The 17285-nt window shown below is 40.8% G+C and overlaps 1 protein-coding gene across 1 annotated transcript in view; it reads right to left on the reverse strand.

Annotated features, from left to right (window-relative positions):
- NUF2 (NUF2 component of NDC80 kinetochore complex) overlaps positions 1-17285 on the reverse strand; it is a 114034-nt gene that overhangs the window by 50000 nt on the left and 46749 nt on the right. The window contains exons 4-9 of the mRNA XM_070746823.1: positions 14906-14982; positions 13275-13336; positions 12123-12220; positions 11729-11802; positions 9893-9989; positions 4758-4820 (exon numbers count right to left, since the gene is read on the reverse strand). Coding sequence (XP_070602924.1) covers positions 4758-4820; positions 9893-9989; positions 11729-11802; positions 12123-12220; positions 13275-13336; positions 14906-14982 — 471 coding nt within the window. The remainder of the gene's footprint in view (positions 1-4757; positions 4821-9892; positions 9990-11728; positions 11803-12122; positions 12221-13274; positions 13337-14905; positions 14983-17285) is intronic.

The following is a 17285-nucleotide window of genomic DNA, read 5'->3' on the forward strand; positions in this document are numbered from 1 at the left end:
CCAGCCCAGAGGATTCACAGAGCGGCGGTAGATTAAAATCCCCCAAGACCATCAGTTTGGAGTACTCTACCGCCAGCCTGACTACCTCCTTGAGCAGCACAGACACAGGGTTGTTTCTGAGAGGCTGGTACATGAGCAACAAGCCCACCTGAACCCCTAGGTCCAGCTTCACAAAGAGGGACTTGCAACCTGCAATCTCAGGAGCAATGAGTCTATGCAGGCCAATTGTTTCCTTGTCTATAATAGCCACTCCTCCCCCCCTTCCCTAGGGTCGCGGCTGATGCCATACTTGAAACCCAGCTGGGCAAATTTCAGAGAGGAACTCCTCCCTCTGGGCCCAGCCAGGTTTCAGTCACACATACCAGGTTGGCCTCCTCTCCAGTATCAAGTCCCAGATAAGGAGAGCCTTGTTAACTACCGACCTGGCATTGATTAGCAGCAGCTTGAGCTCAGGGTCCAGATTACACACATCACCAGTACTCTGAGTCGAGCTCATGGAGCTGGAACAAGGGATCGCTTTCAAGCAGCTTTCCCTTCTTCCTCCAGAACGGCTTGCCCCATGGCTCCCGCCATATCTGCCTCTCCCCAGCACTACCGAAATCTTCTGGCCCTCTGCCACCCCCTATAGGTTCCCCCAGTCCCCCCCACATCTGTCACCAAATGAGATGAACATTCCATCTACACTGTATCCATTCATTCCATAATCATCTATACCATACATATAATACCATTCATTCCACAAATCATAAGCATACGTAGTAAAAAAAAAACCAATAATTTAACTAAAAGCAATAATCATAAAGCATAAAATATACAAATATAGGGAATAATTAATCAGCTAATAGTTCTTAAAGAGAAAAGCAGCAGCAAGATGGCGCCAGACTCCAGGCTGGCTAACTCTAACTCACAAGACAGGGAAATAGGCATTATTCAGAATAGCCTTGTGCCTTAATCATCTTTATGATGGGAAAGAAATTATTTTACATTCACAGCCAACTTCCTTTCTGATAAATACCATACTGGATTTTTGTTGAAAATTGTAGGCCAAATCTAGATGATACTGGTGGGCTTCATGTATTACTGCCATTTTTAATGCAATGTAACTTGTATTGAAAGAGTACTCTATTTCCTTATCTGGTGTGAAGCTCTAGAACGTGCTATTTATGATTCACAACAATACTATCAGATCTACCAAATTAACCTGCAACGTAAATGAAGATGACAGATTTTCTCACAATTTTAAAAGCCCTTTTTTGTGAATATTGTATTGCAGGTGTTTTTTTTGAGCTTGGTCTAGGATTATAAATAGATTTAAACTGATTGATGGCAGATAAAATAAAACAAAAAAAGGATAGATAGAAAGAAAATTGGTCTATCTCTGTCCATATAGCATTTCTAAACTGTGCATTATGCAGAGGGAGGGATTACAGTATTTGCCAAAAGATTAAATTTCAATTAAAAGGCGGTAGTTCGGTTCATACAAGGAGGTACTTATGTTTTCCCCAAAATAAGACCTTGTCTTATATTTTTTTTGAACCCTGTAATAAGCACTTGGCCTTATTGCCATGCACTTAATAGCCAGATTGGACATTACTAGGGAATGACTATTTTTGGGGAAACAGGCAGGGTACTATTTCAGCAAATTCTTAAACCTAATGCATACCTTCACAAGAATGCAAAGCAAGTGCATGTTCTTGATAAAAGACAAGGCCTGTGATGGCGAACCTATGGCATGTGTGCCACAGGGGGCATGCAGAGCCATATCAGAAAGCAGGCAATATTTTGCTGTTTTCGCTCTAGCACACATGTGTACACTGGCCAGCTAATTTTCGGCCTTGGGAAAGGCCGTTTCACCCTCTGGATGCTTCAGGGAAGTTTCCCTGAAGCCCTGGAGGCAAAAAAAATCATCCAATAGACAAACCGGATGTTTGCCACTGTGCTGTTTTTTGCACTCTGGAGGGTTCAGTGAAGCCTTCTGTAGCTCTGCAGTGCAGAAAACAGCACAATGTGCAAACCGGAAGTGCATTTTCTGAACGTCTGCTTCACCGTTATGCTGCTTTCTGCACTCTGGAGGCTCCAGGGAAGCTTCTGAAGCCCCGGAGTGCAAAAAACAGCACAATGGGCAAACCGGAAGTGCATGTTCCAAACTTCTGGTTTGCCCTTTGGGCCATTTTTTTCACCTAGCAGGCTTCAGAAAGGCCCGTGCGCATGCGCGAAGGGCAGTACAGAGGTGCGCGCATGTGTGTATGGGGGAGGGAAGGGGTATGAGTACGTGCATGCATGCTAGCACCACCACCACCGAACCCAAGAAGGTTTACCATCCCTGGACTAGCCTGTTTCAAAAAGTTGCAAACTGTATTAGATGCACACCCTTACATGTTTTCAACTCTCCTTTTGCCTTTGAATCCAAAGTGCTGGTTTCTGATGTATGAATCAAAGAGCTGATGTGGTTCCAGTCTTCAAAAATCAAGGAAAAACGTGTGTTGCTTGATGCACAATGCAAATATATTGTGCCTTGAAGCTTACCTGAACCATTCTAGAAAGGACAGTATCACTTAAACAAAATTGGTGGAAACAGGTTTTGATAAAGAAAAACCAAAGATGGCTTACGGAACAAATAGGGCAATACTGGTATAACATATCTGTTTTTCTTCTTCTTTCCACCCTAAAATATCTCTTTTACAACAAACTCTGGGCCTAGAACCTGACAAAAAAAAATCATTTTTAATTTCTTTAAAAACACCTTGATCTAGGCAGGGGATGCCTGAACTCATACAGAAAGGCTTGGCCATCCTCAATGGAAAAAAATATCTCAAAAGTGATACAGTCATGAAATGATATAAAATTTGACAGACTTGAGCACTGGGCCCTAGCTAACAAGTTGCAATTCAGTGGAGGGAAAAGTAAGGTCCTGCACCCAGACAGTAAAAAAAAATCAAATACGCGTGTATCAGAATAGGCTGTACCTGGCTCAACAATAGTAACTCTGAGAGCAATTTAGGTGTCCTTGTGGACCAGCACTTAGGTATGAGCCAGCAGCAACAAAAATGCCAATGCAGTTCTGTGCTGCATCAAAAGAGATAGCATCAAGATCTCAAAAAGTGATAGTACCACTTTCTACTAGCTTTAAGGCAGGATTAGACAGATTCATGGATGCCAAGTATATCGGTGGTTATTGAAACGGATGTCCATGTGCCATTTCTATGTTGGTTGAGGCAGGCAGGATTCCCTTGAATACCATTTGTTGGGGGTCGAGGGAAAGGGAGGATTTCGCCTTCTCTTTCTACTCAAGATCCCCATGTACAATTGGTGGGCCATCGTGTGACACAGAATGCTGGACTCGATGGGCTTTGGCCTGATTCAGCATGGCTCTTATGTTCTACTATATTTAGTAAAGCCACACTTGGAGTACTACATCCAGTCCTGGTCTTCATGAAACAAAAAAGATGGTGAGACACTTTTGTGAGCGTTCCTTGTCCACCTCTGGTAATGTCAGATTCTGAGGAAGATGAGCCAGGCCCCTCTGGATACCCTGGGCCAGTGGAGTTACCAGCTGATGCAGAGAGTGGGAGTGAAGGATAAATAGACCTGAATGAACCCGAGGAACCACTAGAGGGGTCTGATATGACAATGGGGGATTGGTCCCAGTCTGATGATGATGGAGACATTAGAGTGGATGAGCCACTCTTATATGCTAGATTTAGAAGGTTTCAAAGCAGACAACACTTGTATGGTAAAAGGAAGTAATTTGTAGCTTTAACTCTTATGAGGTCTGCTGGCCACTCCCAGCAAGTATAAAAGCAAAGGATCTTGGGAAAATTCTAGATGGAGAGTCAACTTTGATTTCATGGATGCTGTGTTAGATCTGGGGCTTTAGAAAAAGCCTCCTATAATCATGTTTCCTGCACTGCAAAAAAACTTTTGCGAAAAGCTGCATGCCTGGCAAAAATGTGGTGAGCTTATTTATTATATGCTATGAGTTCATCTCTCTTATCTTGCTGGAATGCCGGAAACTCTGAATCTGGCACCTTTCTTGGCAGCTTATCTGATAACTTCGCAACAGAGCAAAATACTTCCTGAATTTTTAAAGGACTGATTCCTGCTTTTAATGTTGCTTTTGCTAATAAAGAGTGTAATTCAAAACTTAAATAGTGGATTTGAGTAATCTGAAAACCCAGGAACGGAACAGACTCTAGAAAGAATGTAGAGAACAGCAACACAGATGATAAAGGCTTTAGAGGCTAAATGGTATGATGAATGGTTAAGGGAATAAAATATGTACAGTATAGCCTATTGCAGAGAAGGATTAGGGATAACATGATAGCTGTCTTCCAGTACTTGAGGGGCTGACTTATTCTCCAAATCACCAAATGACAGGACAAGAAGCAATGGGTGTTAAGATCATTAAAGAGAGATCCAAACTGGAACTAGGGAGAAATTTCTCAACAGTGAGAACAATTAACCAATAGAACAGTTTGCCTCCCAGAATTTTGGGCATCACTGGACGTCTTCAAGAAAAGGTTGGATAACCTTTTATATCTGCTACAATATAAAGTCCCAAGCCATGGGCAAAGGTATTGAACTAGAAGACCACGAAGGTCCCTTCCAGCCCTACAATTCTAAAATATGTCTTTAAAATATTTTTCAAATAATCTCACATTATACACTATGTAAACTATTACGGATAAGCATATACTTTTATCAGTTTTTGAAATTAGATTCTTAAATTGACTGATCTTTGCTTGAATGCTACTTACTAAATTTTGGTTTTTTTCTGCAATTTCCCTTCTTTTTTGGTGGATCATTTCTTGCAAAACATTCTACAAAAAAATTGCATGACAGTTAAGAACATATATTTGCAATACTTATAATTTGTCCCAACCCCAGAAGATTTTAAGTGACAAATAGCAATAGACAAAATAAAAATATTGAATTATAAAATCCAAACATTAAACATAAAGGATAAATAGGCCTACTGAGGATCTAGGAGCCCAAAGGTTGCTAAAACAATATAGGCTACAGAATATTAACAAGGTATGGTGGGGGAAGATAGAGTTTCAGAAAATGTGGCTGCCATGGGCATGGGAAATCTAGATCAGTGATTTTCAACCTTTTTTGAGCTGCGGCACATTTTTTACATTTACAAAACCATGGGGCACATTGAGGGGGGGGGGCTCAAAAAATATTGGACAAAAAAATTCTCTCTCTTCCTCCCTTTCACTCTATTTCTCTCTCCCTCTTTCTCTCCCTTCCTCTTTTTTCTCTCTCTCCATCCCTCTTTCTTTCTCTCTTCCTTCTTTCCTCTTTTTTACTCTCTTTCTCTCTCCCTCCCTACCTCTATGTCTTTCTCTCTCCCACCTTCTCTCCCTCCCTCTCTTGCTTTCTTTCTTTCTCTCTCTTGCTTTTTTTCTCTCTTGTTCTCTTTCTCTCTCTCTGTCTCTCTTTCTCTCTCTTGCTTGCTTTCTCTCTTGTTATCTTTCTCTCTTGCTTGCTTTCCTTTCTTTCTTTCTTTCTCTCTCTCTCTCTTGTTTTCTTTCTCTGAGCTTCACGGCACACCTGACCATGTCTCGCGGCACACTAGTGTGCCACGGCACACTGGTTGAAAAACACTGATCTAGATGACTCAAATAAATGGATAGTTTCAACCCCGTCAAAGTGTTGTGTAATATATCTTGCTGCTACAACATATCCAGATTTAAAGCTAAAGAAATGCCAATACAATACTCAGATTGAGTATTCCTTTTGCCCAAGTGCATTATTTTACATTTGGAAACATTAAACTGCAGTTTCTGTTGCTTTGACCACTTATCTAGTAAAGCTAAATCATTTGCCATATATCAGATGCCTCCAGAAAAATCAGCCCTATTGCACACTTTGGAGTCATCGGCAAATAGGCAAACCTTCCCTACCAAACCTTCCCCTATGTCACTCACAAACATATTAAAAGAATAGGACCCAGAACAGACCCTTGTGGCACACCACTTGTAACCAGGCTCTGCTCAGAATACTCGCCATTAACAACAACACTCTGATATCTACACTTCAGCCAACTGCAAATCCACTGAACTATCCAGGGACTAAGTCCAATCTTCACTATCCTCTCTATCAGCTCTTTATGTGGAACTGTATCAAAGGCTTTGCTGAAGTCCAGATAGGCAATATCCATGGTACCACCTTCATCCAACACCTTTGTGACATAGTCAAAGAAATCACTGGGATTAGTCTGATATGATTTGCCCTCAGTAAAGCCATGCTGGTTTGGGTCCAATAAGTGATTGGTTTTTAGGTGCTGAGTTAACCTCTATTTTAGTAGAGTCTCCATCATTTTAACTATAACTGATGTCAAGCTAACTAACCTGTAGTTACCAGCTTCTTCTCTACTGCCCTTCTTGTGGATAGGCACAACACTGGCCATTCTCAAATCATCAGGAACATCTCCTGTTAAAAGGGATTGGCTAAACAAATCAGTCAGGGGGGCAGCAATCACAGATCTGAGTTCTTTAAGAATTCTGGGGTGGATGCCATTTGAACCCAATGCCTTATTTATCTTTAATCGTTCAAATTCTTCTAACACATCGGCCTCTGAGATCACTGCAGCTGAATCCCTACAGCTGGAAGCAATGATATATCCACCTATAGTATTATATTGTAAGCTGCCTTCTGAGAAAATTGAACAGAAGTAGCTATTCAAATGGTCAGCGACTTCTTTATTCATAGAAACATAGAAACATAGAAGACTGACGGCAGAAAAAGACCTCATGGTCCATCTAGTCTGCCCTTATACTATTTCCTGTGTTTTATCTTAGGATGGATATATGTTTATCCCAGGCATGTTTAAATTCAGTTACTGTGGATTTACCAACCACGTCTGCTGGAAGTTTGTTCCAAGCATCTACTACTCTTTCAGTGAAATAATATTTTCTCATGTTGCTTTTGATCTTTCCCCCAACTAACTTCAGATTGTGTCCCCTTGTTCTTGTGTTCACTTTCCTATTAAAAACACTTCCCTCCTGAACCTTATTTAACCTTTTAACATATTTAAATGTTTCGATCATGTCCCCCCTTTTCTTTCTGTCCTCCAGACTATACAGATTGAGTTCATTAAGTCTTTCCTGATACATTTTATGCTTAAGACCTTCCACCATTCTTGTAGCCCGTCTTTGGACCCGTTCAATTTTGTCAATATCTTTTTGTAGGTGAGGTCTCCAGAACTGAACACAGTATTCCAAATGTGGTCTCACCAGCGCTCTATATAAGGGGATCACAATCTCCCTCTTCCTGCTTGTTATACCTCTAGCTATGCAGCCAAGCATCCTACTTGCTTTTCCTACTGCCTGACCACACTGCTCACCCATTTTGAGGCTGTCAGAAATCACTACCCCTAAATCCTTCTCTTCTGAAGTTTTTGCTAACACAGAACTGCCAATGCAATACTCAGATTGAGGATTCCTTTTCCCCAAGTGCATTATTTTACATTTGGAAACATTAAACTGCAGTTTCCATTGCTTTGACCATTTATCTAGTAAAGCTAAATCATTTACCATATCACAGACCCCTCCAGGAATATCAACCCTATTGCACACTTTAGAGTCATCGGCAAATAGGCCTTCCCCTATGTCACTCACAAACATATTAAAAAGAATAGGACCCAGAACAGACCCTTGTGGCACACCGCTTGTAACCTGTCTCTGCTCAGAATACTCGCCATCACCGTTCCCCGAAAGCTGCGCACGCGCGCCCCAAAATACACCCCCGCGCAGCCTTTTTCACGGCCGCGCGCTCCCCGTCCCCATGCCAGCCGCGGGAGGCGGGGGGCGGGGAGGCGCCGGCAGCAGAAGGGAAGGGAGCCGTGGCCGCCCCTGCCTCCCCACAGTTCCTCCGGCTCCTCGGCCTTTCGGCGCTGCCCCCCACCCGCCCCCTCTGCTCCTCCGCTGCCTCCTGCCTTTCGGCGCGGCTCCTCCTGCACCTGGAACACACACCCTGCCCGTCTCACCTTTGCCGAGAGCACTTTCGTCCCGGGCTCTCGGCAAGGGGATTGCAGGAGAGGCGGAACAGGCATTCTCTCAGCGGAGGCCGGCGAAGGTGATATTGAATGTCGGGGGCGCGCGAGCGGTTGCGCTCGCTCCCTATCCCCCTGCTAGCCCGCTCGGAATATTCAAAATAAGAAAAGCCTTCGCCGGCGAAGGCTTTTCTTATTTTGAATGTTCCTGGGGGCTAGCAGGGGGATTTGGAGTGCGCGCAAACGCCCGCGCCCCCCCCGACATTGAATATCACCTTCGCCGGCCTCCGCTGAGAAGAACGGAGAGAGAACGAGAGACAGTGAGAGCAACAGACAGCAAGATAGAAAGTGAGAAAGAGAGAGAGAAAGGGGGGAGAGACAGAGATAGCAAGAGAGAGAGAACAAGAGAGAGAAAGAGTGTGAGAAAGAAAACAAGAGAAAGAGTGAGTGAGAGAAAGAAAACGAGAGGGAAAGTGAGAAAAAGAGAGAGAAAGAGAGGGGAGAGAGGGAACGAGAGAGAGAGAAAGCAAGAGAGAGATGAGTGGAAGGAAGAGATAGAGCGAAATGATAGAAAAAAGGGGAGAAAAGAGAAATGAGAAAATGATTGAGGCAGAGAATGACAGGAAAGAGAAAAACAGAGAGAGAAGTGACTCTTGATTTAAAGCATATGGTAAAAGCACTTAAATAATAACAGAAAAAAAACCCAGCCCTCACCTGTTTTTATTAATAGTTATGTTTTTGGTTTTGCTGGTTGATTTAGTTTTAATAGTAATGGATTTTGTTTTTTTAAAATTATTAATTTCTTTTAATAAAAAAGAAGGGATTTTTTTCTTATTTATTTATTTATTCTATGCCGCCCAGTCCCAAATGGACTGTCGCTCAGACACTATAGTTTTCCGCCCACACCGAAAAAAAATTAGAGGGTACATTGCTCGCCATTAACGATAACTCTCTGATGTCTATGCTTCAGCCAGCTTGAAATCCACTGAACTATCCAGGGATTAAGTCCAATCTTCACTAATTTATCTATCAGCTCTTTATGTGGAACCGTATCAAAGGCTTTGCTGAAGTCTCATGGTGGAAGGTCATATTCCCATCAATGTATGTATTATCCCCAGTACTAAGCTTTGTGATGCTGCAGTTTTTCTTCTTCCTATCACTAATATATCTGAAGAAGGTTTTATCCCCCTTCTTTTCAGATTTGGCAATTTCTTCCTCTTTTGAGGCTTTAGCAGCATATATTATCTGTTTCGCCTCCTACTGTCTCATTTTATACACCTCTCTGTCAGCTATACCTCCCAGACTCTTTATACCTCCTATAGGTAGACTTTAGCCCCTAAATCATTACTAAGCCCTAGCAGTTTCTTTTTCCTTCTACCTTTAGTTATTTGCCTTACATACAGTCCAGTGGCTTTTAAGATTGGGCCTAGATGCTTACTAGCAACCAATCCACAATTTTAGTATAGTTTTTATTCTTCATTGTCAGGCTGTTCCAATCTTGCCATCACATTTTGCAGTAGCTGTACCTTCCATGTGATATCCAAAGGCAGCCCCACTCAAAAGCACATTGCAGAAGCCCCATCAGGTTGTGATCAGGACATGAATTATTGTGGCCATGGCACCCTAGTATAGGTAAAGCAGTAAATGATACACAGACAAAAGCTGGAAGATAGCACTTCTGACCTTAGCTTCTACCTGCTACTTGAACATGAGCTGAGAATCCAGGACTCAAGCCAGGTCCATCATCATTTCCAATAGTTACTAAGCAACTTGTCATTAGTCAGGATCTACATATATATATATATTACTTCAAGTTCTCTTAAGTTGTTATGTAATGGACAGCTGCATAGTGTAGCCTGTGGATATCGCATGAACTGTAGGAAGAACACATACTGTTTTTTGCCGATATTCTTGGTTGAGTTTATACTGTAGTTCTTGAATGTCTTGAGACAGCTCCTTGAACTCTACTTCTTGATCTGCAGGAACAATACTGAATATACAGAAGTAGTGCTCAGTTTAGAGAAATTTGGCATATAAATTTAACATACAGAAGCTACATATTGTTTCATTTTTAATGAAGCTATTGAAGCAATCACATGTTCTGCAATAATATAATATATTTAATGTACAATTTTAGATATGTATATAAAACATCTTTCTAATAGATATTTGCTTAGACAATTTCAATTTAATACATAACATTAAAAATATTAATTTGGAGAGAATGAAATTTAAAAATTGTGCATGAAAATAGCAGGGGATGTAAACCAACATGAGAGACACAAAGAAACACATTGCCCCTTACCAACCTAAGCCACATCTAAGAAAATAACTCAATAGTTATTTGCACCTAAAATGATGACTGTAGCTCCAGAAATATGGCCCAAGAAAATCACAATCTCATTCTTTTTTTAACTGAAATAAAATCCCTGTAATTTTAAGGTTATATTGTAGAAACTGAACCAATTGGTTTCAATAAGCCATTGTGAGAATGTCCTTCCCAACCGCCCTACCTCTCTTTCTCTCTCTCTCTCTCTCTCACACACACACACACACACATATAAGCTCATATTTTTTCCCTATCCACTAAGAGGTATGAGCAGAGGTACATGTAATGCGAAAACTGGAGACGGAATCTTACTTTCTCCTTGGAAGAAATAAAGTAAGTTTGAGAAAACATAGAAATAAATCACTGTTTCCTTCCTTCGACCATGTCCCAACCCATCCTGTCATGCAAATTTTAATTTCATATTATAACACTTGCTACAGATAAATATAATCTCCCATAAATGACAAGAATAATAAAGAACAAACCTACAGAAGGACTGTCCCCAAAATTTTCTTATCAGAAGTACCGTATTTTTCAGATTATAAGACACTCTGGACTGTAAAATGCACATAAAATGCAAATGGGGAGGAAAACAAGAAAATAAATCTGGCTCTGCCTCCCAGCAATTTGCTTCCTTGCAGCTAACAGCCAAGTCAACTTCAGCACAGCCTGATTTAGCACGAGCAGCTGATTAGCGGTTGAATCTGCTTCCCGGAATACCGCCTATCAGCTGTTTCAGGTTGCAGGAATTGTCACCACCACCTATCACAGCCTCAGCATACTCCATTTTCAGCTTTCCATTTTTGACCTCAACACATCTCATTTTTGGCCTGTTCTAAGTGGCAGGGATAGGCAGTGGCGGGGATTCCCGCCGCCTGGAATGGGCTGAAAATGGGGCATGCAGAGGAGCAATACCGGCAGTGGTGATGGGCAGCAATGGTGGTGATGGCCAATGGCAATCCCTGCAGCCTGGAACAGCTAATAGGCAGTATTCTGGGAGGCAGGTCAAAATGTCATCAGCTGCTCATGCTAAATCAGGCTGTGCTAAAACTGACCAGGCTGTTTGCTGCAAGGAGGCAAATTGCTAAGAAGCAGTGACCAAAGGGTTGGGGCCAGTGAGTGGGGGTCTGGCAACATTAGCTGTATAAACAACTAGCAGCACCTATTTTTCAAGTCTTAATTGCTGAACATTCAGTCAATTTACAACATTCCTTGTAACAACATGCTATAGAAATCTTTGATTCAAATGCTATCAACAAAATAATCCATATGAAAAGCTTGTAAGCAGAATTCAGATATACATTCTTCCAAATATTACAAATTCTATACCAGATAGAAAGTACTTCAGTCTTATGAAGCAATTCTTAATAATTTTGATACTTATTCAGTAGTTATCTTACTCCATCTTTTCCAGCTTCAGTGTTGCATCCTGGATTGCCACCTGAAGTTGTTGTGCTTTCTCCATTGCAGTTTTCTTTGAAAAAGAACAACATTACATGAAATTCAACATATTGTAGAAAAATTGCAACTAATTATAAAAAGTGAAATTATACTGGTCAGAGTATACCCTTATTTAATACATTTATGCCTTTTTAATTGCCTACAAATCTGGCTATAAAAGCTCCAGGTTTTGTCAGACGGCTTGAACTGACAATATTGGCTACAGATACATGAAAGCAAGATATATGTCTCCATGAGTAATTAAAAATGTTTACATAATATCCTACACTCAATTTGTTAAGAATTATCACTTCTGAAAATCTAACGAGGAAAAAAAGTGAAAATTAATCTTACATGTACACTCTGGATTTCCAAGTAGATTTCACGCCGTGAGTCACAGAAGAATAGAAAATTAAGAATGCCACTTAAAAATCGAGCTGTCCTATTTGCTTCTACAAAAAGAAAGTTTAAAGACACATATGTTTAATAATTTTTTCAAAGAGTTGTAAGATTTAAACTCCTATCTGTCCGAGAACAAACCAACTAAGAGATGACAAATGGCAACTAAGGAATCTATGAAAACATTGAGTGTGTATTGGGCTGTATACCAGAAATGCACCTTAAATGACTTCAGATGAGGGGGGTTTTGTGACATTTTTTATTTTGTTTTACATAAACATATCAATGTGTGAAGAGCATGGGACTTGGTTGTCATACAGCCTGGTACAAATAAAACTAGTAAAATTAATCGTAGTTATTACATTCAACCAAATTATATATTTCTAATAATAATAATACACATTTATATTAAATGATAGTCTATCATTTTCTTTTTCTATTTATTTTCTTTCTATCCTACCTAAATTCTAATCATGCCACCTAATACTCCTTCCACCTATTTCCCCCCACAACCATTTGAGGTAGGTTGGGCTAAGAGAAAGTGACTGGTCTAAAGTCATCCAAGCTAGCTTTCATGGCTAAGGCAGAACTTGAACTCAAGATCTCCTACTTTCTAGCGTGGTGCCTTTAACCACTATATCTCCCTGTAATGATCAGTAATTTTATTCTTAATATTTCAATATATATGCTTCACTTTTTTATGTGAAACAACATGTAATTTGAACTGAAAAATACCCTACAAATAAAAATACATTGCTTATCATAAAGATGATAAAGTCATATGGGTCAATATTTTTTAATTATTCCAAATATTAAATTAGAACTGAAGGAGAAGATACAAATGTAGCAAAATAAAATAAATTTAGAACTATTTCTTCTTACTGAAGCATAACTACTTCTTCCACATGATTGGCATTCTCATTAATAATTATTAATAATTAAACAATTAATACTGAAATGTAAACTTTATTATAAAAAAGATAAAATAAAATCTAGTAAATCATTTTTCTATAAATAAAAATATATGACCATTTGTAGGTCACAAAGCATATCCAGAAAAATATTTTTTTCTGAACTACAATTTAGAAAAATATTTTTAATGCTTACTTGGATATATAATGTCTGCAATCTGGAAGTCATTGACACGACAGATGGGGAAAAATCGCTCCCTGCCAAAGTTTTTACATATTCTTTAATTAGATTACTTATATTTACTTCACCACTTTAATTCATAATGTAATTGTTTCTTTGGCATTATATTACAAAGGAAGATAATAAAGGAAACAACTATAAGCTAAGTCTTAAATGTTACAGAATAGTGCTGCAGAGTCCTACTACTGTGTTTTCCTAAAAATAAAACCTGGTCTTATATATTTTGTGCCATCAAAAAGGCACCAGGTCTTATTTTCAGGGGATGCTTCCACTGACACCTCGTGGCAGCAACATTAACAGCCCTGCCCAAGAAGCCAATTGCCAGCCCTTTTGCGGCCGCTTGTTTCTATTTGTGTGTGTCGCCTCCAGCCACCATTTCGCTGAGGTTTTCAGGAAAGGGCTCTGCAGCTGAGAAACAGGCTCCAGATTGACGCACATGGTGCCTCCCGACCTCGTTTCACCATCAGAGCCTTTAGGAAAGGCTTCTGCAACTGAGAAATGAGGTCTGGATAGATGTGCGTGTCACCCCTGGCCTCCGATCTCACCCGGAGGTCGGGTACGACACGTATGTCAATCCGGACACTTCTCGACTAGAGGCCTTTCCTAAAGTCCTCTGAAAGCAAAACAGAAGCTGGGGGCCATGCGTGGAAGTGAACAGAAGCAACAGAAGAAGAATGCAGGTGTTGGGGTGTACGACGTCAGGCTGCAACTGTCAGAAGATATAGTAGGGCAACCCCACCCCCACCTACCCTAGCTTAATTTTTACCTGTGTGCCTTGCTTTACCCTATGGACCCCAGTATGGGTGGGGGTTGGGAGGGGGAGTAGAGCTTATATTGGGCACACATGTACAAATCAAGCCAGGGTTTATTTTCAGGATAGGTCTTATTTTTGGGTAAACAGTGTATTTTAACATTCCCTTTGAATTTGATTAGTTAGCTTCATTTAAAAAAAATAAAGCAGAAACAATCTAGGATTGTAGAAGAAATATGTTAATTTCATTGTAATCCTATATGACAAATTACACATCAAAATTATAGATTTTTTAAAAGTGTAAATATTTATATATATTCAAGTCTTCCATCAACTTTCAGATGTTTGTGTGAAAAGCTACCTTTTTAAAGCAGTACAGCACCCCCCCCCCAAAAAAAAATCCTTTGAGTCAGCAAGTTCTATCAGCATACATAATTACATAATAGAAAGGCAATGCTGCACTTCAGAACAGTTAAACAGATTCCAAAAATATTCATTTACTTTAAGGAATACCAGGAAAATGTTCTTGCATGCTCTGGAGCACATTTTTACTTTAAAACCTAAAGCACTATATAGTCCTAAAATATAATTTCACTGAACACAAAATGAATTTTGGATACTTACAGAAAATGTATTACCCCAAGAAAATAATTAATTAGATTTCTATGCCGCCATGAATCACCTCGAGAAGGGAGGCATAGAAATCTAATTAATAAAATAAATAAAAGAATTGTCTACTCTAGTAACTATTTACCACCCGCCACATTCAAATTCACGCAAACAAAATTAAGCCACAAAGAAAATCAAACACAAAACATGATTTCAGGATACTTACATATTAACAAATAGATTTCCTATAAATAGAAAGCCTTCAAAAATCTGAGGATATGCTGTTTCAAATGTCACTGGCATCTAATTGGAGATAATAAGGAATAACTAATGACATGTAATTTTTTCATTCCGTTCCTCTGATAATATAAAATCCATTTATAGCAAGATATTCATATATAGTGGGGTATCACAGTCCACATTTTCACCTGATTGTGTACATCTACAATAAGCCTCAGGACTATACATTTAATTCTAGAACACTGTAACCCAGTGATGGCGAACCTATGGCACGGGTGCCACAGGTGGCACGTGGAGCCATATCTGCCGGCATGCGAGCCATTGCCTTAGCTTAGCTCCAACATGTATCTGTGTGCCAGCCATCTCATTTTTGGCTCACAGAGGCTCTAGGAGGGTGTTTTTGGGTTCTAGAGAGCCTCCAGGGGAATGGAGGAGGGAGTTTTTACCTTCCTCCAGCTCCACAGAAGCCTTTGGAGCCTGGAGAGGGCAAAACACGAACCTACTAGGCCCACCAGAATGTGGGAAACAGGCCATTTTCGGTCTCCAGAGGGCCTCCAGGGGATAGGGGAAGCTATTTTCGCCCTCCCCAGGCATTGAATTATGGGTGTGGGCACTCGCACATGTGCAATAGCATGCCCACATGCTCTTTCGGCACCCGAGGCAAAAAAAGGTTCGCAATCACTGGTATAACCCATCTACAGAAGATGTAGAACTAGACTGTGATAATTATTCAATTTCTAGTAAATTATGACACAAATCTTCACCTAGTCAAGAGAAATTAAAAATGTCACCACATTGTCTTCAATTATATATTAATTATATCTATAGATTAATTAGATATCATCATTAACTGCTGAACATTCTATGCTTTGAATATAATTTTTAACAGACAAAATATTATATATAGATGCTTATTCTCAAAGGAGTCAAACTTTGGAAAAGATACCTGAAAAGTTCTGGGAATTTGCTACTAGTTAGGGTATATACCTGGTACTTATGTATTTACCACTGTCTACTACTACTACCTGTATAACATCAATTACTATTGACTCATGCAGTTTATTTGCTTACAGTTTAGTGCCATGGGTAAAATATGACAACAATGGCTTTAAACCCATTTTTAACATTACTCCAGCACAGCATGCAAAACAATTTCATATTGAATAATCCAAAGCAGTGCTTTAGCTCTATCTCATTTACTATGAAAAATAAGCAGGCAGGGAGAAGATGCATGGGACCACATTTATCTTGAATAAAAAGAACAAGCAGGCAGAGAGAAGGTATGGGGAACCACATTTATCTTGGGTAAATAAGCCAGGCAAAACTTGTAGTTCCCTGCTTCCAAATACAATATATATTTAATTTTATGTCCATCTCGTGACTTAGGAGACTCTGAACCAGGGGTGAAATCCAAAAATTTCCCCTATCAGCTCTGTAGACCTGGCTTGGTGGTCATGTCACTGGGTAGGCGGGCATGGCCAAGATGATGTCACTTCTTTGCCCTAATGACCATGGTATCCTTCTGCACCGACTGGAGGGGCTGGGAGTGGGAGGCACTGTCCTTCAGTGGTTCTCCTCCTACCTCTCCGGTTGGTCGCAGTCGGTGTTAGTGGGGGGTCAGAGGTCGACCTCTAGGTCTCTCCCTTGTGGGGTGCCTCAGGGGTCGGTCCTCTCCCCCCTCCTGTTTAATATCTACATGAAACCGCTGGGTGAGATCATCCAAGGGCATGGGGTGAGATATCATCAGTATGCTGATGATACCCAGTTATACATCTCTACCCCATGTCCAGTCAAGGAAGCAGTGGAAGTGATGTGCCGGTGCCTGGAGGCTGTTGGGGCCTGGATGGGTGTCAACAAGCTCAAACTCAACCCTGACAAGATGGACTGGCTGTGGGTCTTGCCTCCCAAGGACAATTCCATCTGTCCGTCCATTACCCTGGGGGGGGGGGGATTATTGACCCCCTCAGAGAGGGTTCGCAACTTGGGCGTCCTCCTCAATCCACAGCTAACATTGGAACACCATCTTTCAGCTGTGGCGAGGAGCGCGTTTGCCCAGGTTCACCTGGTGCATCAGTTGCGGCCCTATTTGGACAGGGAGTCATTGCTCACAGTCGCTCATGCCCTCATCACCTTGAGGTTTGATTACTGAAACCCTCTCTACATGGGGCTACCTTTGAAGTGTTCGGAAACTTCAGATCATGCAGAATGCAGCTGCGAGAGCTATCATGGGGCTTCTCAGATTCGCCCACGTTTCTCCAACACTCCGTGGCTTGCACTGGCTGCCGATCAGTTTCCGGTCACAATTCAAAGTGTTGGTAATGACCTTTAAAGCCCTACATGGCATTGGACCAGAATACCTCCGGAAC

The sequence above is a fragment of the Erythrolamprus reginae genome, chromosome 3, assembly GCF_031021105.1.
Source record: "Erythrolamprus reginae isolate rEryReg1 chromosome 3, rEryReg1.hap1, whole genome shotgun sequence".
Classification (NCBI taxonomy): domain Eukaryota; kingdom Metazoa; phylum Chordata; class Lepidosauria; order Squamata; family Dipsadidae; genus Erythrolamprus; species Erythrolamprus reginae.